General features: G+C 42.8%; 1 protein-coding gene across 7 annotated transcripts in view; it reads left to right on the top strand.

Annotated features, from left to right (window-relative positions):
- The first annotated feature begins 278 nt into the window (after positions 1-278).
- LOC139164031 (amyloid-beta A4 precursor protein-binding family A member 3-like) overlaps positions 279-25,609 on the top strand; it is a 43,458-nt gene continuing 18,127 nt past the window's right edge. For 2 of the 7 annotated variants that reach the window (XR_011558570.1, XM_070745603.1), the window contains exons 1-8: positions 318-534; positions 6,546-6,663; positions 6,992-7,340; positions 11,570-12,362; positions 18,170-18,209; positions 21,741-21,886; positions 22,515-22,601; positions 25,289-25,447. Coding sequence is in view for 6 of the 7 variants with exons in the window: in XM_070745603.1 (XP_070601704.1) it covers positions 394-534; positions 6,546-6,663; positions 6,992-7,340; positions 11,570-12,362; positions 18,170-18,209; positions 21,741-21,886; positions 22,515-22,601; positions 25,289-25,447 (1,833 nt within the window). In the remaining variant the exon portion in view is untranslated. Of the gene's footprint in view, positions 535-6,545; positions 6,664-6,986; positions 7,341-11,569; positions 12,363-18,169; positions 18,210-21,740; positions 21,887-22,514; positions 22,602-25,288; positions 25,448-25,609 lie in introns of all 7 variants that reach the window. The other 5 variants (XM_070745621.1, XM_070745636.1, XM_070745612.1 and 2 more) reach the window with 5 other exon arrangements.

Raw genomic sequence — 25,609 nt, 5'->3', positions numbered from 1 at the left:
AACAGGATGGCAATGTCTGGTTTGTACAGTTAGGAAACCAAATGCTTCAGGTTGAAAAAGGAAATAAACTCTGCAACAACTACATTTTTTGGGGGGGAGGGAATGCAATTATTATTTTTTTTAAAAAAAATTCTACCATTTTGTGACTTGGTAAAGAAATTGAAAACTTCTGAATAACACAGAAATCCGCCCCGTTCTGGAAAGCCAGGCAAACACTCGTTTTTTTCAAATGGAAAGCTAAACCTTCCTGACACGACAAAACTACGTCTCCCAGAATCCTCTCTGAGCACATGCTCAATCCTAATGGGAACGAGCGAGCGGGCGGGCGAGCGAGAGCGAACCCCAGGAAGAAAAATACGTGATTGAATATTTATATACAGTATCTGTCTATCTATGTTCAGTTCTAATCGGCAGTTTGCCGGCCTAATCCTGGCTGGGTGTTGGATCCCGGCCCGCAAGGGATTCCGAAGAGCTTGCGACTCCCAAAAGGGTTCATCTTCCTCTTCAAACTTGAGAGCCAAACTTTTCTTAGAAGTAAGTTTTGTCCAAGGGGGATGCTTTTGTGTTAAGTCTTGCACTCGCCCACCCACCCAAATAAATACAAATCTATTAAATTAAATTAATTAAATTAAATAAGGGGGAGAGTTTTTCCTACAGTGTGCAAATTTAGTTTTGTTCTCTTTAAAATAAAACGTATACAGTATTGGTGGAAACTTTTAAAGCCCCTTGCTAGATGAGTTTTATTTATTTTATTTTATTTATTTTGTCCAATACATAATACATATTGGAGAGAATAGACATGAAGTATTATATATAAAGAAAAGATATGAAAATAGAGGAGAAGATATATGAAAGGGAGAAAAGATATATGATATATGGGATAAGGAGAGACAATTGGACAGAGGACGAAAGGCACACTGGTGCACTTAGGCGCGCCCCTTACTGACCTCTTAGGAACCTGGAGAGGTCAATTGTGGCTAGTCTAAGGGGAAAATGTTGGGGGTTAAGGGTTGACACTACTGAGTCCGGTAATGAGTTCCACGCTTTGACAACTCGATTGCTAAAGTCATATTTTTTACAGTCAAGCTTGGAGCGATTAATATTAAGTTTGAATTTGTTGCGTGCTCTTGTGTTGTTGCGGTTAAATAAATAAATCAATAGATCTTTAGGGACTTTTTTAAAAAGGGGGAATCTTTTGTAAAAGGGGCAAATTTTGATTTCCTAAGGTTGCTTCTTTATTTTCGAAATCTGTAAAGTTTCCCATATATGGAGGGGGAGAGAAATAAAAACATAAATTGAAAATAGAAAAGCATCAGAATAGAATAGAATTTTTTATTAGCCAAGTGTGATTGGACACACAAGGAATTTGTCTTTGGTGCAGATGCTCTCAGTGTACATAAAAGAAGAAGAGACATTTGTCAAGAATCATGTGTCATAGGGGTCAAATAAGCAATGAAGAAACAATCAATATTAATAAAAATCTTAGGATACAAGCAACAAGTTACAGTCATACAGTCCTAAGTGGGAGGAAAAGGATGATAGGAATGATGAGAAAAACTAGTAGAAATAGACGTGCAGATTTAGTAAAAAGTCTGACAGTGTTGAGGGAATGATTTGTTTAGTAGAGTGATGGCATTCGGGGAAAAACTGTTCTTTATTTTATTTATTTTTATTTATTTATTTATTTAGTCCAATACACAATGTATTGTCTTGTGTCTAGTTGTCTTGGTAGATAATGACATCAGAGGAGTAATGAAAGCGAGAAGGATCAGACTGAACAAAAGTGGAAAATAAATTCAGAATAATTTGTGCAGAAGACCTGAGCATTCTGCCCAAATTTAAACCTACATATTTTCTTTCAAGTAAGAGGTCTGTAAGGGGCGAGTATAAGTGCACCACTGTGCCTACCATCCTATTGTCCTATTGACCTCTTTTATCATTACTTTTTATTTATCTTATGTTTATACAATCTACTACTATCCTATACATGTTTGACAAACCAATTAGAAACATAGAAACATAGAAGACTGACGGCAGAAAAAGACCTCATGGTCCATTTAATCTGCCCTTATACTATTTCCTGTATTTTATCTTAGGATGGATATATGTTTATCCCAGGCATGTTTAAATTCAGTTACTGTGGATTTAATTAAATAAATAAAATAAAATATACATGCTAAGAATTTCTTTGTCTATAAAATGGAGCAAAAAAAAAAGAAAGTTCGCTCTCTTTCACACTGCATAGCTGTTGTTCTCTCCCCTCTTTTAAATTTAATTTGGGAGGATCATTGCATTTCCGTGGTCAAGGCTTGCTGAATCTTTAGCAGTAGCAATAAACCAGCTATGTGGTACTTTTCTTAAGCAACCAAGCCACAGTGTATGTATCTCCTTTGTTTTTTTTGTTTTTTTAAAAGCAGGCATTGCATAATTTCCTGCCTATTTGGAAGCAAATAAGTGTCAGCCAGATTCTTGGTTGGTGGCTTTTTAAATCGATCCCGTCAGCCGATGCAGCATAAAACTGCAGCATAACAATCCTAACCAACCAAGTTTTGTGAAAGGACGATTCTGGTTTTTTTTAATGTTTTCACATAAAAATTCCTATTCTGCAGCATATGTGCTGCAATTGCTATACAATACAGGATGGGTTTCAAGGTTTGCTCTTTCTACAAACAAGGTCACTGAAAAGCCCAGGAGAAAAATGTCCCTCATATTTATTATCTATCTCTATCTCTATCTCTATCTATTGATCTATCTATCGATTTATCGAATCTATCTATCTATCTATCTATCTATCTATCTATCTATCTATCTATCTATCTATCATCTTTCTTTCTTTCTACCTACCTACCTACCTACCTACCTTCCTATCTATCTATCTATCTATCTATCTATCTATCTACCTTTCTTTCTTTCTTTCTACCTACCTACTTACCTACCTTTCTTTTTATCTATCTATCTATCTATCTATCTATCTATCTATCTATCTTCCTTCCTTCCTTCCTTCCTACCTACCTTTCTGTCTGTCTTTCTTTCTACCTACCTGTCTGTCTGTCTGTCTGTCTGTCTGTCTGTCTGTCTGTCTGTCTATCTATCTATCTAACATGTACAGGATAGTACTTCGTTTAAAAAAACATAACATAAGTAAAAACTAAACGGTTACTAAAGTCGTATTTCCTACAGTCGAGCTTAGATCGGTTTAAGTTTATATCTGTTGTGAGCTCGTGTGTTGTTGTGGTTGAAGCTGAACTAGTAGTTGACAGAAAGCATTAAAATCAGCATTAAGGTCAAAACTTCTTTAAAACTAAACACAGTAAAACAAAATGGGGCAGTCAACTTTTTTTGAAAGGCAGAGATGACTGAGCATGCTCAAATAACCCATGGAACTGTCAATTTTATTAAAAAAATATTGAGTGGGTGGAATGAAAGCGAATTCAGCTGGCAGGGACTTTGAACAGACTTTCTTAGTGGGTGTTATGCTTTAGCACAATTGCTGTGTAGTTTCAGTGCACTTTGCCTAGGAAGGACGATGGCCTTGGAGATTGAGTCAAGGTATTTCTCTTTGGCAAGCATGCTGCTTTTAATCCACCTTTTTTCCCTCAGTGAAGCATGCCGCCAAGGTTGCAACCATGTTTTCTATATCCTGGAAAATTCTCACTGCAATAAAACTTGCCAGTTTTTAAACAGGGTCTTACCTGTGTTTGCTTTGAAAAAAATAAAACTGGTTTCATTTAATGCAGGGGTCTCCAAATTCGGCCACTTTAAGACTTGTGGACTTCAACTCCCAGAATTCCCCAGTCAGTTTTGTTGGCTGGGGAATTCTGGGAATTGAAGTCCAAAAGTCTTAAAAGTGACCGAGTTTGGAGATCCCTGATTTAATGAATCTTGCCCTTAAATCAAATACATGTGTTTGCCTGTCTGTCTGTCTGTCTGTCTGTCTGTCTGTCTGTCTGTCTGTCTGTCTGTCTGTCTGTTTATCTATCTATCTATCTATCTATCTATCTATCTATCTATCTATCTATCTACAGTGTTCCCTCGATTTTCGTGGGTTCGAACTTCACAAAAAGTTTTTCAAAAATATTAATTAAAAAATAGTTCACGGGTTTTTTCCCTATACCACGGTTTTCCCCGCCTGATGATGTCATATGTCATCGCCAAACTTTCATCTGCCTTTAATAAATATTTTTTTAATAAACTTAAATAAATAAACATGGTGAGTAATAATCTAAATGGTTGCTAAGGGAATGGGAAATTGCAATTTAGGGGTTTAAAGTGATACTGTTCATAGCCAAAAATAGTGTATTTACTTCCTCATCTCTACTTCGCGGAAATTCGACTTTCGCGGGCAGTCTCGGAATGCATCCCCTGCGAAAATCGAGGGAACTCTGTATCTATCTATCTATCTGTCTGTCTGTCTGTCTGTCTGTCTGTCTGTCTGTCTGTCTGTCTGTCTGTCTGTCTGTCTGTCTATCTATCGATCTATCGATCTATCGATCTATCGATCTATCTATCTATCTAATCACATTTATATGATTGTATGAGATTTTAATGTCATGTTTTGTTTCTTCCTCCCTTTACATTATGGTAGTTTCATTTTCCATTTTCTTTCTTTTATTTTTAGTTTGCAAAATTCAAACTTTTGTCAGGATTTAAAATTCTTTCCTGAGTTGGAAAAAAGATTTTTTGTAAAAAGAAAACAATTAACAGGATGATGCCTTAAAAGCCCCCTCTATTTTTGTAATCCATCTCAAGCCCCCTGGTCTGCCAACCTTTGTAGATAAAAAGCAAAATTTATCCTACCGCAATGTTACAAGTTCACCTTTTTTTAAAAAAACCCACCAGATTACACTATTGTTAGAAACACAGGGCAAGCACTTCATTTCTGCTGAGTTGGAAGCTTTAAACTATAAGATAAAGAGGAGTCTGGTTGCTAACTTTGGCTTTAACCCAAATTTGTGTGTACCAATGGACTGGCTGTTACTAAAAATGGCGGATCCTCTTGTCCTTCAAGCTGAACAAAGTGTTGACTCTATCTGATGCTTTCAGGAACATGTTGTATATTAAAAACACACAACGTCTCTGGTTTCTGAAAATTTAAAGTTTCGCATTCGTACCATTACTGTAGGCTGAGAGAAAAAAATCTCGTGCATTGCATTTTGGGCGACCCTCGTAATATATACTACGGTGATCCAAACGGACAACTGTGGCAAGACAGGGCCATAAAACAGGGCAAACTTAACAAATGTTTTGCTTAGCAACTGAAATTTTGGGGCCGAATTGCGGTCATAAGTCAAGGACTCCCTGGATTTAACTACCCTGAGACCTGCCTCAGCATTCATTTAGAAGAATATCATTATTATTATTATTATTATTATTATTATTATTATTATTATTATTATTTCAGTACAACTCAGCAAACGAGATCACTATGCTGGATTTCATATTTCATCACCAGTCGGGCGCTTCCCAAGCACCTAGGACTGTGTGATGTAGCGGCGAACTATGTTTGCCAATCCCAGTAAAGCGGCGTTTTGCAATTGACAGATGGAGATTTTGTCAATTCCGATGGTTTTCAAATGTCCGCTGAGATCCTTTGACACTGCGCCCAGCGTGCCAAGTACCACTGGGACCACTTTCACTGGCTTATGCCAGAGTCATTGCAGCTCGATTTTTAGATCTTCGTATTTCACTAATTTCTCTAGCTGCTTCTCAATTCTGCTGTCTCCTGGGATTGCGATGTCGATGATCCTTACTTTCTTTTTCTCCACAATCAGGATGTCTGGTGTGTTATGCTTCAGAATTCGGTCAGTCTGAAGTCGGAAGTCCCACAGTAGTTTTGCTTGCTCATTTTCAACCACTTTTTCGGGCTTATGATCCCACCAGTTCTTTGCCACTGGTAAATGGTAGTTCCGGCACAAGTTCCAGTGGATCATCTGTGCCACAGCATCGTGTCTATGCTTGTAGTCAGTCTGTGCGATCTTTTTGCAGCAGCTGAGTATGTGATCGATTGTTTCATCTGTTTCTTTACAGTCTATTATTTTTATTTTTATTAATATTTTACAGAGATTATTATTATTATTATTATTATTATTATTATTATTATTATTATTATTATTATTATTATTATTATGTCAGTACAACACAGCAAACGAGATCACTATGCTGGATTTCATATTTCATCACCAGTTGGGCGCTTCCCAAGCACCTAGGGCTGCGTGATGTAGCGGCAAATTATGTTTGTCGATCCCAGTAAAGCGGCCTTTTGCAATTGACAATCCCGATGGTTTTCAAAAAATTATTATTATTATTATTATTATTATTATTATTATTATTACTATTATTATTACTATTATTTATTAGATTTGTATGCTGCCCCTCTCCGAGGACCTGGAGCGGCTCATAACAAGAAAACAGTACAAATCCAATACTTAAAACAATATAAAACCCTTAATATAAAAACAATCATTATCATTATTATTATTGTTATTATTGTTATTATTGTTATTATTGTTATTATTGTTATTATTGTTATTATTATTATTTATTAGATTTGTATGCTGCCCCTCTCCACAGACTCGGGGCGGCATACATCATACAGACCATACAGACCATACATAAAGCGGAAACGGCCCAGGGGAATCAATTTCCTCATGCCTGACGACAGAGGTGGGTTTTTAGGAGTTTGCGAAAGGCAAGGAGGGTGGGGGCAGTCCTAATCTCCGGGGGGAGTTGATTCCAGAGGGTTGGGGCCACCACAGAGAAGGCTCTTCCCCTGGGTCCCGCCAGACGACATTGTTTCGTCGACGGGACCTGGAGAAGGCCAACTCTGTGGGACCCTACCGGTCGCTGGGATTCGTGTGGCAGAAGGCGGTCCCGGAGATATTCTGGTCTGATGCCATGAAGAGCTTTATAGGTCATAACCAACACTTTGACTTGTGACCGGAAACTGATCGGCAACCAATTATAAATACTGCCATTTTGTTTCCAAGTGTAGGGTCATTGTTGCTGCGACCTGGAGGAGCGATCATGATGGACAGTGCCATGGATGTTAAGGAAGAGACAACCGAGGAGTTTGGGAACCCCTTGGACTCTCTAGTGCCTCCCTCTACGGATTTGGAAGGCGAGATGGAGGCTCCTGTTGATTCTGGAGAAGATGCTTCTGTTATCCAACAACTGCCCACTTTTCCTGGTGACAACCAGGTCTTCCCGAAACTGCCAGATTTGGATTCAGGACCCTGCTACCCTGGAACTGAAGAAATCAGTATTGGCTTGGATGGGGATGGTGAGGGTGAAAGATGTTTGGAACTACAAGATGCCACTTCTTTGGATCCTGAGGTCTCCAGGTAAACTGTCTCTCTCTCCCTTTCGAAGTTTATGTATGCATAGAATTATGGGTGTGGGGGTCCTGCATGGAATTATGGGTGTGGGCAAGCAGGCATGTGACACCTCCCCTGCAACCCCCCCCCCTTTGGCATGCGAACCAAAAAATGTTCACCATCACTTGTTCCTGTACCATTTCAAACAATTGGTGTCCAGTCTCTTCTTTAAAAACCTCCAGTGATAAATACCTACAATTTTTATATAATATAAATTATATATATATATATATAAATTTTTTAATTAATTTTTAACAAATTTATATATCACACAACATAAAACAGTGCATAGTGAAATGTGCCCACCACCCAGACACACGCACATTCCCCACCACCAAATTGGGGGTGTTTCTTGTATAGTCCACTTGACCCAAGAGCAATATATCTATTTACATATTATAGAGTGATTCCAATTTATTTCTTGTAGCTTGGTCTCGGATTCTGCTCGTCATATATTGTCTTACCCTGTCCCACCGTCCCATCAGTTGTCCCAACTCAGTTTCATTATCCCAATTTATCCTTTTATCCATAATTTCAAATTGAATATGGTCCACCATGTACCTATACCAATTTTGCATATATAGACGGAATCGGCTGTGGGTTCTGCCCCCCAAGGACAATTCCATCTGCCCGTCCATTGCCCTGGGGGGGAATTATTGACCCCTCGGAGAGGGTCCACAACTTGGGTGTCCTCCTCGATCCACAGCTGACTTTAGAACACCACCTTTCAGCTGTGGCAAGGGGGGCGTTTGCCAGGTGCACCAGTTGCGGCCCTATCTGGACAAGGAGTTTCTACTCATGGTCACTCATGACCTTAAGAGCATAAGAGGAGCCATGCTGAATCAGGCCAGCATTCTGTGTCCCACAGTGGCCCACCAATTGTCCATGGGGATCTTGAGCAGAAAGAGAAGGCAAGAGCCTCCCTTTCCCTTGACCCCCAACAAATGGGACCCAAGGGAACCCTGCCTGCCTCAACCAACATAGAGGAGGCACTTGGACATCCGTTTCAATAACCACCGATACACTTGGCATCCATGAATCTGTCTAATCCTGCCTTGAAGCTATCCAGATTGACAGCTGTCACGACCTCTTCTGGAAGGGAATCCCATAAACCAACGACCCTCTGGGTGAAGAAATATTTCCCTTGATTTGTCCTCGCTTTCTTACCTATGAGCTTTAGGGAGGGCCCCCTCGTCCTAGTATTGTGTGATAGAGAAAATATTTTTTCTCTATCCACCTTTTCTATCCCATGCATGATTTTATACACTTCGATCAAGTCACCCCTTATCACCTCGAGGTTCGACTACTGCAATGCTCTTTACATGGGGCTACCTTTAAAGAGGGGTTCGGAAACTGCAAATTGTGCAGTATGCAGCCGTGCGGGCAGTTTAAGGGCTTGCCCAGACACGTACATATCTCTCCAACACTCTGTGGTCTGCGCTGGCTGCCAATTGGTTTCCGGACAATTCAAAATGTTGATTGTGACCTATAAAGCCCTATATGGCATCGGGCCAGAATACCTGTGGGACCGCCTTCTGCCGCATGTATCCCAGTGACCGGTCGGGTCCCACAGAGTCGGCCTTCTCCAGGTTCTGTCAACTAGACAATGTCATTTGGCGGACCTAGGGGAAGAGCCTTCTCTGTGGGGGCCCCAACCGTCTGGAATCAGTTCCCCCCAGAGATTTATACTGCCCCCACTCTCTCGCCTTCTGTCTTAAGACTCATTTATGCCGCCAGGCTTGGGACCATTAGATAAGAACATAAGAAGAGCTATGCTGAATCCTGCCAAAGCCCATCGAGTCCAGCATTCTGTGTTCCACAGTGGCCCACCAATTGTCCTTGGGGATCTTGAGCAGAAAGAGAAGGCAAGACCCTCCCTTTCCCTTGACCCCCATCAAATGGGACTCAAGGGAACCCTGCCTGCCTCAACCAACATAGAGGCGGCACATGGACATCCATTTCAATAACCACGGATACACTTGGCATCCATGAATCTGTCTAATCCTGCCTTGATTCTTGCCCCCTGGCTGATGAATGTGTTGAGTGAATGTTGAGCGAATGGAATGACTGTTTTTTAATAGGGTTTTTTTTTGGAGGGTGTATGTGTTAGACTTTTAAATTAATTAATTGGATCTAAAATATTGTATATTGTTTATTATATGCTGTAAGCCGCCCCGAATCCTCAGAAAAGGGCGGCATAAAAGTCCTAATTAGATTAGATTAGATTTATTGGATTTATATGCCGCCCCTCTCCGCACTCAGGGTGGCTCACAACAATGGCAAAAACAGTACATAGTGACAAATCTAATATTTACCAATCTAATTACAGTTTTAGGTTAAAAAATTCATAAAAGCAACCCCAATATACAGTGATCTCTCGATTAGCGCGGGGGTTACGTTCCAAGACCTCCCGCACTAACCGATTTCCGCGTTATACTGGATGCGGAAGTAAAAAACCTTCTGCGCATGTGCGCCATTTTTTTTCATGGCCGCACATGCGCAGATGGTGGAGTTTGCGTGTGGGCGGCGGGGAAGACCAAGGGAAGATTCCTTCAGCCGCCCAACAGCTGATCTGCTCCGCAGCGCGGAAGCAGCGAGGAGCCGAAGATGGGGTAAAGGCAAAGGGGAAACCCCATCTTCGGCTCCTCGCTGCTGCCGCGCTGCGGAGCGGATCAGGTGTTGGGCGGCTGAAGGAACCTTCCCTTGGTCTTCCCGCTTGCCGCTTGCCAGTCCACACACGCCCCCCTGGATGAGCCGGCCACAGGGGCGAGGGGTGGGGATGAAGGGGCAGGACTTCCCGGGCGGAAGGCATGCTCGGCTCTGCCGCTCCAGCCCCTTTCGGCCGAGCAGCCAGGGAAGTCGAGCCAGGCGTGGCGGCGGCCTGCGCCGATGTTCCCCGCTGCGACGGAAGGCAGTCGCTTGGCTAGGGAGGCTCGGCCGAAAGCGGCTGGAGCGGCAGAGCCGAGCACGCCTTCCGCCCGGGAAGTCCTGCCCCTTCATCCCCACCCCTCGCCCCTGTGGTCGGCGGGAATGAAAGGGCAGGACTCCCTGGGTGGAAGGCGTGCTCGGCTCTGCCGCTCCAGCCGCTTTCGGCCGAGCCTCCCTAGCCAAGCGACTGCCTTCCGTCGCAGCGGGGAACATCGGCGCAGGAGGCAGGAGAGGACCGGGCGACCGGAGAAGCAGCGCTGCCGCCGCCACGCCTGGCTCGACTTCCCTGGCTGCTTGGCCGGGGAGGCTCGGCCGAAAGCGGCTGGAGCGGCAGAGCCGAGCACGCCTTCCACCCAGCGATTGTTCCGCTGCCGCCAGCATGGCCTGGCTGGCAGCGGAAAATGTAACGGAGCCCACGGGGGATTCGCCTTCCTCCCACCCGCAGCCGAGACTGATTGTGGGCTCCTTCGCAACCTCGGAGAGCTTCCGGGGCATGAAAGCTCACGAAAACCAGGAAGCTCTCCGAGGTTGCGAAGGAGCCCACGATCAGTCGGCTGCCGGCGGGAGGAAAGCGAATGCCACGGGGCTGGGCTCGGCTCCCCCCTCGGCTCCCCCCCTTACCAGCCCCGCCGCGGAAGGCTCCATTCTGTTCCCTGCCGGCCCGATTGAGCGGCCGGCGGTCTCCATTCAGGGAACAGAATAAAAAAAAAATTTAAAAAAAAAATTTTTTTTTTTTAAAATAATATTTTAATATTTTATTTTTTAAATAATATTTTTTGAAAAACCGCGTTGCAGCGTTTCGCGCTAATCGAGAACGCGCAAGTCGAGGGACCACTGTATATAAAAAACAAGGACACAATCAATCATACATCAAAACAACATGGGCAAGGGGGAGATGTTTCAATTCCCCCATGCCTGACGGCAGAGGTGGGTTTTGAGGAGTTTTACGAAAGGCAAGGAGGGTGGGGGCAATCCTAATCTCAGGGGGGAGCTGGTTCCAGAGGGTCGGAGCCACCACAGAGAAGGCTCTTCCCCTGGGTCCTGCCAGACGACATTGTTTAGTCAACCGGACCCGGAGAAGGCCAACTCTGTGGGACCTAACCGGTTGCTGGGATTCGTATATAAATAATAATTCGTGTATAAATAATAATTCGTATATAAATAATAAATAAATATGAATGTGAATATATTTTGTGTTCACTTTCCCTCTTGGGGCAGGGAGCCTCTCTTGGACTTGGAAAAATGTTTAAATGTTTGGGTTTCCTCAGCAGGGATGGTACAGCCCAGGAAGAGAACCTATGCTGGACATCCAAATCAGACCAAGTCTCCTCAGAGGCAGAGAATAACCTCAAGATCGCTCTTGACCAGACTGAGGAGAGGGATGTGGAAGAGGAGATTCCAGAGGCTGACCAGGCCGAGTTCTTACAGCTCTTTGCCCGTCTGCAGAGACTTAACAAGCTGCCCACTTCTGAAGATGAGTCCTTGGCTGCCTCCGACGGCGAAGAAGGCCACGGGTTAGGCGATGGAGACAGGCGACCCCTCCTCGAGCATCCCGAGGACCTCCAGGCATCTCCAGACAAATCTGGCCCTTCTTTACTCCACGTGGCCACAGGGCAGGGCCTCCGGGCAGCCGCTCAACACCTCCTGAGATCTGTCCAGGGACAGAGAAGCGGCGAATGGCTTTCTTCAGAAACCGACCAGGAGAACTCGCTCAGTCTCCTCCATTACGAAGGGGGCGTTTCCACGGATGATCAGGATGACCGGATAGCCCAGGCCCGCTCGGATGCGATGTTCAGGGCTGACTGTCAGATAATGGAAGTTGGAGGAAAGGTTGTGGCCCCAGAGAAGGTTGCTCCCGATCCAGCCTGTGATGGTCTGGAAGAGAGGAGAAGGAAAGGACGTAGGCCCAGATCGAGGCCGCCAAAAGAGTCCATTGGCTTGGAAGCAGCTGCCACTTCTGACTCCAACTTGGGGGCCCACAACTCGGAAGGTTCCCCAGATCCAGTGGGAGAACCTGCCCTGAACCGCACGAAGGATTCCTCTGCTGCCTCCGATCGAGTGGTGAGTATCTTTGCAGGACAGCGTTCACATGTTGCTCTGAAATTTTTTTGACTTAGCACCAGGTGGGTTATTGCAAACCACGATTTAGGGTTTAGCCGGTTGGGTTATTGCAAAGCACGATTTAGGGTTTAACCGGTTGGGTTATTGCAAAGCACGATTTAGGGTTTAGCCGGTTGGGTTATTGCAAACCACAATTTAGGGTTTAGCCGGTTGGGTTATTGCAAACCACGATTTAGGGTTTAGCCGGTTGGGTTATTGCAAACCACGATTTAGGGTTTAGCCGGTTGGGTTATTACAAACCATGATTTAGGGTTTAGCCGGTTGGGTTATTGCAAACCACGATTTAGGGTTTAGCTATTTGGGTTATTGCAAACCATGATTTAGGGTTTAGCCAGTTGGGTTATTGCAAACCACGATTTAGGGTTTAGCCGGTTGGGTTATTGCAAACCACGATTTAGGGTTTAGCCGGTTGGGTTATTGCAAACCACGATTTAGGGTTTAGCCGGTTGGGTTATTGCAAACCACGATTTAGGGTTTAGCCGGTTGGGTTATTGCAAACCACGATTTAGGGTTTATTGCCAACCATGATTTAGCACCAACGCTGCTGTGGCTTGTTTAAAGCAAGCTTGGTTTGCATTGATGGGGTGATGAAATCATCATAAATCATAATGTGGTTTCCTTGGTTTGGTGTTCGCTTGTTCTTTGTTTGTGCGAGTCCTGTCAATTGAGAAGTTATACAGTCATCATCGCCCTTTAATAGAATAGAATAGAATTTTATTGTCCAAGTGTGATTGGACACACAAGAAATTTGTCTTGGTGCAGATGCTCTCAGCGTACATAAAAGAAAAAGAGACATGTGTCAAGAATCATGTGGTACAACACTTAACGATTGTCAAAGGGGTCAAATAAGCAATGGAAGAAACAATCCATATTAATAAAAATCTTAGGATACAAACAACAAGTTACAGTCATACAGCCCTAAGTGGGAGGAAAAGGATGATAGAAATGATGAGAAAAAACTAGTAGAAATATAAGTGTAGATTTAGTAAAAAGTCTGACAGTATTGAGGGAATTATTTGTTTAGTAGAGTGATGGTGTTTGAGAAAAAACTGTTCTTGTGTCTAGTTGTCTTGGTGTGCAGTGCTCTGTAGCGTCATTTTGAGGGTAGGAGTTGAAACAGTTTGTGTCCAGGATGCGAGAGGTCAGTAAATATTTTCCCCGCCCTCTTTTTGACTCGTGCAGTATACAGGTCCTCAATGGAAGGCAGGTTGGCAGCAATTGTTTTTTCTGCAGTTCTGATTGTCCTCTGAAGTCTGTGTCAGTCCTGTTGGGTTGCAGCACCAAACCAGACAGTTATGGAGGTGCAGATGACAGACTCAATGATTCCTCTGTAGAACTGTATCATCAGCTCCCTGGACAGTTTGAGCTTCCTGAGCTGGCGCAGAAAGAACATTCTTTGTTGTGATTTTTTGATAATGTTTTTGATGTTAGGTGAGCATTTTAGGTCTTGAGATATGATAGAAGCTAGAAATGTGAAGGTCTCTACTGTTGATACTGTGTTGTCTAATATTGTGAGAGGTGGAAGGGTGGAAGGGTTTCTCTTAAAGTCTACCACCATTTCTATGGTTTTGAGTGTGTTCAGTTCTAGGTTGTCCCGGTCACACCACAAGGATAGTTGTTCAACCTCTCGTCTGTATGCGGATTCATCATAATGACCCCATAATCCCTAGCAGTGTGAAGTCTGGGCAACTGCTTAGAGCGGAGTGATTCCTGGCCAGATGCCCTTCCTGTTGCCAATGTGGAATTATATTTAGCTGATATATTCTCATTGTGTCCAGAGAGAGAGAGAAATATCTGCCTCTACCTAGGTTTGAACTCGCAGCCTCCTGTTTGTAAGGAAAGAGCTCCACCTCTAGGCCATCACAACCACTCAATTGGAATAGTTATACAGGAATAGGAATTAAATCATGCACAATACTGAAATGCACCACTTTATGATTTTATGAATTCATTACAATGGGTATCCTGCCACAAATCAAATCTGGGAGATTTTCTCCAGAAATTTAGTATTGATTGATTGATTGATTGATTGATTGATTGTTAGAGTTGGAAGGGACCATGCGGGTCATCAAGTCCAACCCCCCTGCCTAAGCAGGAACCCTATAGCATCCCAGCCAAATGGCAGCCCAATTTCCTCTTTAAAATGTCCAGAGTACAGTAGTCCCTCGCTATACCGCGCTTCGCCTACTGCGGCTTCACTTCATCGCGGGTTTCTGAGGAAGCCGATCGGCAGATTTAAACAGCCTGCCGAACTCGATCGGCAGGTTTTTCAAAAAAAAAATAAAATCTAAAATTGTAAATACTGTATTTAAATACTGTATCTAAAATAAATACTGTGTGGGAAGGGTTTATAAACACTTAAAACAATGAAAACTTACCAAACAATTACAATATAAATACTTAAATAAGTACTATCAGTCGATAAATTCCCCATCGCGGATTTCACCTATCGCGGCGAGGTCTGGAACGTAACACCAGCAATAGGTGAGGGACTACTGTATTGGAGTTCACGACGTCCGCTGGTAGGTTGTTCCATTGGTTGATCGCTCTGACCGTCAGGAAGTTCTTCCTTATTTCCAGGTTGAATCTCTCCTTGGTCAGCTTCCAGCCGTTGTTCCTCATCCGGCCCTCCGGTGCCCTGGAGAATAAAGTGATCCCCTCCTCTCTGTGGCAACCCCTCGTATACTTGTAGACTTCTATCATGTCCGCTCTGGCCCTCCTTTTCTCTAGGCTACCCATGCCCAGTTCCCGCAGTCTCTCTTCGTAGGTCTTGGTTTCTAGACCCCTGATCATTTTGGTTGCTCTTTTTTGCACCTTCTCCAGAGTTTCAATGTCTTTTTTGAAGTGTGGTGAGCAGAACTGAATACAGTACTCCAGGTGTGGTCTAACCAGGGCGTAGTAGAGTGGTATTAAGACTTCCCTGGTCTTAGAGTGTATTCCCCTGTTGATGCAGCTTAGGATTGTGTTGGCTTTTTTGGCTGCTGCAGCACATTGTTGGCTCATGATTAGCTGATTACCCACCAAGACTCCGAGTTCTCTTTCGCCGTCGCTGCTGCTAAGAGGGGTTTCTCCCAGGCTGTATGTGTGTCCAGGTTTTTTTTTTACCTATCTGAAAGACTTTGCTCTTGTCGATGTTGAACATCATTTTGTTGATGTGGGCCCACTGTGTTAGTCTGTCCAGGTCTTTCTGTATTTTGAGCCTGTCTTCAAGGGTATTGGCTACCCCCGCCAGCTTGGTGTCGTCTGCGAATTTAAGCGGCTACCTTTTCTCCAGAAATTTAGTATAAGCATAGCTTAAAGTTCCCATGTTTAAAGACAGAGGTCTTCAAACTTGGGAACCTTAAGCTATGCTAGCTGGAGAATTCTGGGAGCTGAAGTCCACAAGTCTTAAAGTTGCCAAGTTCGAAGACCTCTGGGTTAGATTGATCGCCTTACTGTAAAACCCCCAGTGATATCAGGTGTGCATTGAGACATCTATGCACACTCGACGTTTATTGCAGCCAGCGGAAAAAATGATAACAAAAATTTACAAATACAGTGGTACCTCATCATACGAACTTAATTGGTTCCAGGAGGAGGTTCATAAGGTGAAATGTTCATAAGATGAAAAAATGTTTCCCATAGGAATCAATGTAAAAGCAAATAATGCGTGCAAATCCTTCAGGAAAATCCCAAACTTTTGAAGGGAGGCGAACAGAGGGCAGGGAGGAGCAGCTAAAGGGGGCGGGTGGAAGAAGCAAGGCTAGGCTAAAGGGTGAGTGGGAAGGAAGAAAGGCAAGGGGGGCGCCCCTCCCTTTTCTTTCTTCAAAAGACACCGTTTCAGTGCCTTTGCACGCACGTTGTTCTCTGCAAAATCTTTCCTCCAAGCTGCCTCTCCCTTTTCTTTCTTAAAAATACACCCTTTCAGTGCCTTTGCAAGCATGTTGTTCTCTGCAAAATCTTCCCTACTCCAAGCAGCCCCTCCCTTTTCTTTCTTCAAAAGACACCGTTTCAGTGCCTTTGCACGCACGTTGTTCTCTGCAAAATCTTCCCTACTCCAAGCTGCCTCTCCCTTTTCTTTCTTCAAAATACACCCTTTCAGTGCCTTTGCAAGCACGTTGTTCTCTGCAAAATCTTCCCTACTACAAGCAGCCCCTCCCTTTTCTTTCTTCAAAAAAGGGGGAAAAAAGAAACCCCTTCATCCCAGCAGCAGCTGCTTGGGTTCGTAAGGTGAAAATAGTTCGGAAGAAGAGGCAAAAAAATCTTAAACACCAGGTTCGTTTCTTGAAAAGTTCGTTAGAAGAGGCGTTCGTAAGATGAGGTACCACTGTACTTATTAAGCTACAAAACGGAGGAGGAAATAGTGAAGGGTAGTATAATTTGTTGGGCAAAATATTTTGGACACAGTATCAATATGGATCAATAGGAAAATATTTGGACCATAAATTACAAATTAACTAAAGCAGTTGCATATAAAGAAAACCAATATAAAATGTATTATAGATGGCATCTACCACTGGTGAGATTGGCCAAGATCTACCAAATTATGAATTTGAAATGTTGGAAATGTCACCAAGCAAACGGAACATACTACCATATGTGGTGGACCTGCCCAATAATACAAAAAAAATAAAATAAAATGTAAAAAAACCCATAAATGACTGGAAGCAATAACAGAACATAAAATGAAACATGAAACCAGAAACATTTCTATTAGGAATATTTTATGAAAAAATTGAAAGAAAACATCGGCACATCATCCTTCATATATTAACAGCAGTAAGAATATCAATGGCACGACATTGGAAGCAAGGTGATGTATCAGATGACAAGGTCATTATTAGGAAAATTCTAGAATGTGCAGAGCTGGACAAATTAACCAATGGGTTAAATCAAAGAGAGGATTCAGAGTACTCCAAGGTTTGGAATATGTTTTACAAATGGATGGAAAGAAAGAAGAGAGAGAGAAAAGAGGATGTATAAATGTACATATCAATCATTATAATTGTAAAGGAAAATAAACTTCTCAATTGAAAAATGAATATATAAGTAAGAATACGTAAGGAATAGAAATAATAAAGGAATAGAAAGTGTACACAAGAACAAGGGGGCACAATCTGAGGCTAGTTGGGGGAAAGATCAGAAGCAACATGAGAAAATATTATTTTACTGAAAGAGCAGTAGATGCTTGGAACAAACTTCCAGCAGACATGGTTGGTAAATCCACAGTAACTGAATTGAAACATGCCTGGGATAAACATAGATCCATCCTAAGATAAAATACAGGAATAGTATAAGGGCAGACTAGATGGACCATGAGGTCTTTTTCTGCCATCAATCTTCTAGGTTTCTATGTTTAATGAGAATCTTCAAAATAATTTCAGTGCTCTTGTCTAGTTTTTAAAAAAAATCAGAAAAAGGCAGAGGGAAATATCAAGAAATCAGCATAGATGCTGACAACAGGAATCAAGGTTTATCTAGCTTTACAATAAAATATGCTTATATCAAATTTCTAAAAATAAAATATTAGGCATCCAGGGTTTGAAGGGGATTAATTGGATTATTTTTTTAATTTTTGATTTTTAGCCTATGAGGTAAGTAAAGTAATTTTATTCTGATTTTGTATCCCATTTTTATTGTGTAAAGTTATGAGCCACCTGGAGTCTAGTTGGTTTCATGTGGTCAGATGAACTTCATAAATAAATAATTAAGATCTCTCCGGCTTTTACAAAGCCAATTCTTTTTCCCCTTTCCTCTTTCTTTAACAGAATAAACGCAATGTGTCATCTTTCCCACCTTATCAAGATGGTAAGTGAAGGACTTTTGATTGATTTATTATGTCATGTGAAGTTTTGGGCAAACCCCTCCCTCCCTCTCCGCCCAAAGAGCCAATCAGATGCACTGGAGAATGAGGTATGTGGACTAGGACATGAGAGACCCAGGTTCTAGTTCCTCTTCAGCTACAGAAGTCATTGGTTAACTTTGGGCTTGTCCCGCCCTCTCAGTCCAAGAGCCAATGAGGTGTGGAAGGGCAGGTGCTGGGCAGGTGCTGGACTAGTCCCATGATGGCGAATCTATGTCATTTGTGCCACAGGTGGCACGCCGAGCCATATCGGAGGCATTGCCATGTCAGCTCCAGCACGCATGCACACACTAGCCAGCTAATTTTCAGTCTTGGGGAAGGCCGTTTGTTAGTACATGGTACTCACCTGTTTTGGGGTTGCCACATATTAAACTACCAATGGTAGTTTATAACTGTAAAGTTGTAATATGTATTTAAGAGCTTTGACTGGTTTGGCCAAAAGAGGGCGCCAGTACCTTTCCCTGTGGGGGGAGTTTACTTTGAGATATTCTTAGCTGTGTGTGGCTGTGTGCGGTTTGTTATATTTTGCTACTTTGTGTTGTATATATGTAAATGTATTTATTTATTTATTTATTTATTTATTGGATTTATATGCCGCCCCTCTCCGAAAACTCGGGGCGGCTAACAGCAATTATAAACAGTGTACAATAATAATCCAATACTACTCTGGGGGGAGTTGGTTCCAGAGGGCCGGGGCTGCCACAGAGAAGGCTCTTCCCCTGGGTCCTGCCAAGCAGCATTGTTTAGTTGACGGGACCTGGAGAAGACCCACTCTGTGGGACCTAACCGGTCGCTGGGATTCGTGCAGCAGAAGGCGGTCCCTGAGGTAATCTGGTCCGGTGTTATGAAGGGCTTTATAGGTCATAACCAACACTTTGAATTGTGACCAGAAACTGATTGGCAACCAATGCAGACTGCGGAGTGTTGGTGTAACATGGGCATATTTGGGAAATAATACTTTGTTAAATACCAAGTCTGTGTCTTTTATTGGCTGGATCACACAACTGCACCACTGCAATAACTCTGCTGTGTGTATGTCGATGATTTCGCACAAGGCTGCACCGAGACATACTAACACTGTTTCACCCTCCGCAGGCTCCAGGGAAGCTTCCTAAAACCCCGGAGTCCCAAAAACAGCCCAACAGGCAAACAGGAAGTTCGGAAAACAGACTTCCGGTTTGCCCATTGTGCTATTTTTCACACTCTGGGGCTTCAGGAAGCTTAAACTGTTTTTTAAATATTGGATTTGTACTGTTTTTTCTTGTTGTAAGCCGCTCCGAGTCCTCGGAGAGGGGCGGCATACAAATCTAATTAATAATAATAATTATTATTATTATTATTTATTTATTTATTTATCAGATTTGTATGCCGCCCCTCTCTGCAGACTCAGGGCGGCTAACAGCAATAATAATACAATGTAAACAAATCTAATACTGTATTTAAGTTAATTTAAATCCCCAATTTAGAAACCAATCATACATACTGACATACCATGCATAAATTTTATAAGCCTAGGGGGAGGGAAAGTCTCAATTTCCCCATGCCTGACGACAGAGGTGGGTTTTAAGGAGCTTATGAAAGGCAAGGAGGGTGGGGGCAACTCTGATATCTGGGGGGAGTTGGTTCCAAAGGGTCGGGGCCGCCACAGAGAAGGCTCTTCCCCTGGGTCCCGCCAAACGACATTGTTTAGTTGACGGGACCCTGAGAAGGCCAACTCTGTGGGACCTAACCGTTTGCTGGGATAATAATAATATAATAATAATAATAATAATAATATAATAATAATAATAATAATAATAATAATAATAATAATAATAAGAAGAAGAAGAAGAAGAAGAAGAAGAAGAAGAAGAAGAAGAAGAAGAAGAAGAAACAACAACAACAACAACAACAACTTCCGTTTTGCCCGTTTGGCCGCTTTTTCACCATCTCAGGCTTCAGTGAGGCCTGTGGACATGCATGGGGATGGGGGGAGTTGTGCACATGCGCATGCACAGCGCAGGGGTTGCACATGTGTTGGGGAGGAAATGGTTTTGGGCATGTGCCTATGTGCTAGCACACATACACACCCTTTTGGCATGCAAACTAAAAAAAGGTTCGCCACTACTGTTCCAGTTCCTCTTCTACTAGAGAAGTCATTGGTTAACTTTGGGCTAGTTCCCTCCCTCTCAGTCCAGGAGCCAATGAGATGTAGAAGGGCAAGTGCTGGACTAACAGCAGGGAGATCCAGAAACTCATTGGCTGACTTTGGGCCGATCCCTCCCTCTCAGCCCAAGGGCCAATCAGGTCTAGTGGGGAAAGAGACAGATTAAGAGTGGGGGAACCCAGGTACTAATCCTGGGCCCCACACCCCACAGGGGGGCAATTTGGTTTTTAATGGGGGCAATTGGAACCTTGTTTAAACCAAGTTATTGGCCTTTTAGGCTTGCTCCGCATGAGTAGGTGTTATTTTTTGAATAATAAGAGTTATATGTCATGGGGGGGGGGGTACACCAGGATTTTAGAGATGCTTAGGTGGGGCATGGCCAAAAAAAGGTTGGGAACCACTGCACCTAGTCCCTCCTCAGCCACAGAAGCTCCTTGGCTGAATTTGGGCTACTCCCTCCCTCTCAGACCAAGAGCCAATTGGGTATAGAAAGTAAAGTGCTGGATTATTAACAGCAAAGAGATCCAGGTTGTAGTTCCTCCAAAGCCACAGAGATTCCTGTGTGGAAGTTGAGGGCACGTCCATCACAATCTAACCTATCTCGTAGGGATGTTGTTAACATATGCTACATATAGAGTAGAGTAGAGAAGAATAGAATAGAGAATAGAGAGTAGAATGGAATAGAAAATAGAATAGAATAGAATAGAAAATGAATGGAATGGAATAGAATAGAATAGAGAATAGAATAGAAAATGGAATGGAATAGAATAGAATAGAATAGAAAATGAATGGAATGGAATAGAATAGAATAGAGAATAGAATAGAAAATGGAATGGAATAGAATAGAATAGAATAGAAAATGAATGGAATGGAATAGAATAGAATAGAATAGAGAATAGAATAGAAAATAGAATAGAATAGAAAATGAATGGAATGGAATAGAATAGAATAGAGAATAGAGAATAGAATAGAAAATAGAATAGAATAGAAAATGAATGGAATGGAATAGAATAGAATAGAGAATAGAATAGAATAGAATAGAATAGAAAATGAATGGAATGGAATAGAATAGAATAGAGAATAGAATGGAATAGAATAGAAAATAGAATGGAATAGAATAGAATAGAATTCTTTATTGGCCCACAAGGAATTTGTCATTTGGTGCATATGTTTTCAGTGTACATAAAAGATAGATTTGTCAAGAATCATGAGGTACAACACAGGGTACAAATAAGCAATCAAATCATATTATGGTACCTCTTAAGTGATAATGGTGATGATGATGACAGTAATAATGTTATTAAACAAATCTTTTCCCTGTATGTCTCAGTCCCAGGTCCCTGTGAGCCTGAAGATCTGTTGGAAGGGGTGATTTTTGGAGCCAAATATCTGGGCTCAACTCAGCTGGTTTCCGAGAAAAACCCATCCACAAGCACGCGCATGGCTCAGGCCCAGGAAGCTGTTGATACGATTAAGGTGGGAAGGGGAACAGTAAGAATGTGACACCAAAAGGGAGCCTTTTTTGTTTTATACAGAACTGCTTTACAATGCTTGCTGAACTGTGGAAAACGAATCAGTAGATAAACTTAGAAAGTGTAAGTTAGGTAGAGATACGTTAAATGCAAAGCAAACATCTTTATACGTTTCCTCCTTGTGATAGATCTATATTTAGTTTTGTGTCGTTCTCCATATTTCTGCTTTGTTGCAGTTCCTTTTCTCAGTCCCAATTTATTTCTTTGCTTAAAACAATAATATAGCTGCCCATTTTCCAATTGCTTCCTTCCTTCAAGCAATCAGGGGGGCAAATTTATTTATTATTATTTATTTATTATTTGGATTTGTATGCCGCCCCTCTCCGAAATAATCAGTGCTACTCAGGCTCTGCTGCTGTTTGCTGCAAGGGGGTAAATTACTCTTTGGGGGGGTGGCTGGGTGGGGCTACATTCTACATTTACTCCTCTCGGGGAGTAAAAAAGTGCGTCTTATACTCCGAAAAATATGGTAGGGCAGATCTATTGGAGTCTTAAGGAAGCTCCAAGCCACCATCACCTGTTTTCTCTCCAATCGTGACCTCTTTCCTTCACTTGTTTTCCTTGCAATCCAGGCTCCGGAAGGAGAATCCCAGCCAATGACTGAAGTGGATCTCTTTGTCTCCACTCAACGGATCAAGGTCCTCAGCGCCGACACACAGGTGCCTTGACAGCTGCCTCCTCCAGAGACATCCAGCCTCCTGCCTTAATTGGAGATCCTGTCCAGTGGGCAAGGCCCAAAATGGCTGCTTTGGGGTTGTGGGAAGATGGCCGCTCACCAAGCGTCCCTTAGTCAGAGGACCCACAGATGAAACTCTGCCATTGCTCCCTCCTTACATCCCTGGGGTTTCATTTAGCTATTTTTAGATGGCCGGGAGGAGGTGGGGGGGCAGGCTGGCTGAAATTTATTTATTTATTTATTTGTTTGTTTGTTTATTTATTTATTAGATTTGTATTTGTAGAAATGTTGAGACCATGTTGTGGTGTGTTCTCAAAATGGCTACTGAGGGGCAGCCTTCTAGCAACATGACTGGGGACAGGATGACAGGATGGAATTGTGTTTTTCCTTTGGACATACAGTAATTTTTTAAAAAAAATTGCAATCTTTACAGTATAGGTAGTCCTCAACTTACGATCACATTTGAGCCCGGAATTTTGATTTTAAGTTGTTGAGGTTTATTTATTTTATTTTATTTTTATTTATTTTTATTTATTTTTATTTATTTTTATTTATTTTTATTTATTTTTAATTAATTAATTAATTCATTCATTCATTCGTTCGTTCATTTATTTATTAGATTTGTGTGCTGCCCCTCTCCGTACACTCGGGGCGGCTCACAGCAATAATAAAGACAATGTAAAAACAAATCTAATAATTTGAAAAACACTAAAAACCCCATTATTAAAAGCAAACATACATACAAACATACCATGTATAAACTGTATAGGCCCGGGGGAGATGTCTCAGTTCCCCCATGCCTGGCGGCAGAGGTGGGTTTTAAGAAGTTTACGAAAGGCGAGGAGGGTGGGGGCAGCCGCCCCGAGTCTGCGGACAGGGGGGGCATACAAATCTAAATAATAAATAAAATAAATAATAAATAAATAGTTCTAATCTCTGGGGGGAGCTGGTTCCAGAGGGTCGGGGCTGCCACAGAGAAGGCTCTTCCCCTGGGGCCCGCCAGACGACATTGTTTAGTCGACGGGACCCGGAGAAGGCCAACTCTGTGGGACCTAACCAGTCGCTGGGATTCGTGCGGCAGAAGGCGGTCTCGGAGATATTTAGGTTGTATGTTGAGTCCAGTGATGGGTTCTAAATCCCATCACTACCGGTTCTGTATGCCCAAACTAGATTTTATGACTTTTTTTAATGACAGTCATTAAGCAAGTCACCAAGCAAATGTTATTTATTTATTTATTTATTTATTTAATCATTCATTCATTCATTCATTCATTCATTCATTCATTCATTCATTCATTCATTCGATTTTTATGCCGCCCTTCTCCTTAGACTCAGGGCAGCTCAGAACATGTTAGCAATAGCACTTTTGAACAGATCCAGCCTATTGCCCCCCACAATCCGTGTCCTCATTTGACCCACCTTGGAAGGGTGGAACGCTGAGTCAACCTTGATCCGGTGGTGAGATTTGAACCCCTGACCTGCAGATCTACAGTCAGCTTCAGTGGCCTGCAGTACTGCACTCTACCTGCTGCGCCACCCCGGCTCTTTCAAATCACATGGTTGTAGTGAAATGTGGTTGTAAGTCTGAATCCAGCTTGCACACACACACACATCATGCATTATCAGGGAAGGTCTTATTTTGGGGGAAGCAGGGTAAACACACACAGAGAGAGATTTTAACTCAATTTTACAACAATGGTATTTTTGTATGAGTTCTGGAAAATGGCGTTTCACAGTGATGGCATACCTTTTTTTGGTTCGCATGCCAAAGGGTGTGAGCTAGCACACACGCCCGTGCCCACACCCGTTCCCTTCCCTCTACACATGCACACGCTGAAGCCTCCAGAGTACGAAAAACAGCACAACGGGCAAACCAAATGTCCATTTTTCCCAACTTCCGGTTTGCCTGTTGGGCGGTTTTTCGCACGTGCAATAGATTCACTTGAGGTTTTTGTACCCATGCTTTCTCTGAATCAATCCGTCGAACAACAAACTAGGGACTCCTGCAACAGGCATAGAGGCCAGCCTGGCAGAGGATGATGGGAGCTGTAGTCCATCACATCCAGAGGGCATAGTTAAGAATATTTTACAGACAATTGGGGAATATTATGTGACATGGCAACCTGTCACTTTAATGCTTCTGGTATCTCTTTCTTTCTTTTTTTCTTTCTTTCTTTCTTTCTTTTTTACTTTCTTTCTTTTTTATTTTGTCTTCCTTCCTTTGTCCTTCCTTCCTTTCTCTCTCTCTCTCTTTCTTTCCTTCTTTCTTACTTTTTACTTTCTGTCTTCCTTCCTTTCTCCCTCCCTCCCTCCATCTTTCTTTCTTTCCTTCCTTCCTTCCTTTCTCTCTCTCCCTTTCTTTCTTTCTTTCCTTCTTTCTTTTTTACTTTATGTCTTCCTTCCGTCCTCTCCCCTCTTCCTTCCTTCCTTCCTTCCTTCCTCTCTCTTTTTTATTTCTGTCTTCCTTCCTTTTTCCCTCCCTCCTACTTTCTTTCTTTTCCTTCCTTCCTTCCTTCCTTCCTTCCTTCCTTCCTTCCTTCCTTCCTTCCTTCCTTCCTTCCTTCCTTCCTTCCTTCCTTCCTTCCTTCCTTCCTTCCTTCCTTCCTTCCTCCCTCCCTCCCTCCCTCCCTCCCTCCCTCCCTCCCTTCCTTCCTCTCCTTGCCACCTTAGGAAACCATGATGGATCACCCCCTCCAGACTATCTCTTACATTGCTGACATTGGGAACATCGTGGTGCTCATGGCCCGTCGGAAGCTCCCTTGCCGGGCAGATGCTTCCACCGAAAAACAGCTGTACAAAATGATCTGCCACGTGTTCCAGTCATCTGACGTGAGTGTGGGGAGACGCTGGTGGTGAACAACACTGACAGTCAGAGTTCAGATTGGCACCACTGCCACAATTAGATTAGATCTTGTCTTGTTAAAGGAGTGGTTCTCAACCTGGGGGTCGGGAAACCCTTTGGGGGTCAAACGACCGTTTCACATGGGGTCA

This window comes from Erythrolamprus reginae, chromosome 1 (genome assembly GCF_031021105.1).
Source record: "Erythrolamprus reginae isolate rEryReg1 chromosome 1, rEryReg1.hap1, whole genome shotgun sequence".
In the NCBI taxonomy this organism is placed as follows: Eukaryota; Metazoa; Chordata; class Lepidosauria; order Squamata; family Dipsadidae; genus Erythrolamprus; species Erythrolamprus reginae.
The sequence above is the reverse complement of the archived record's forward strand: the minus strand, read 5'-3'. Positions and strand labels throughout refer to the sequence as shown.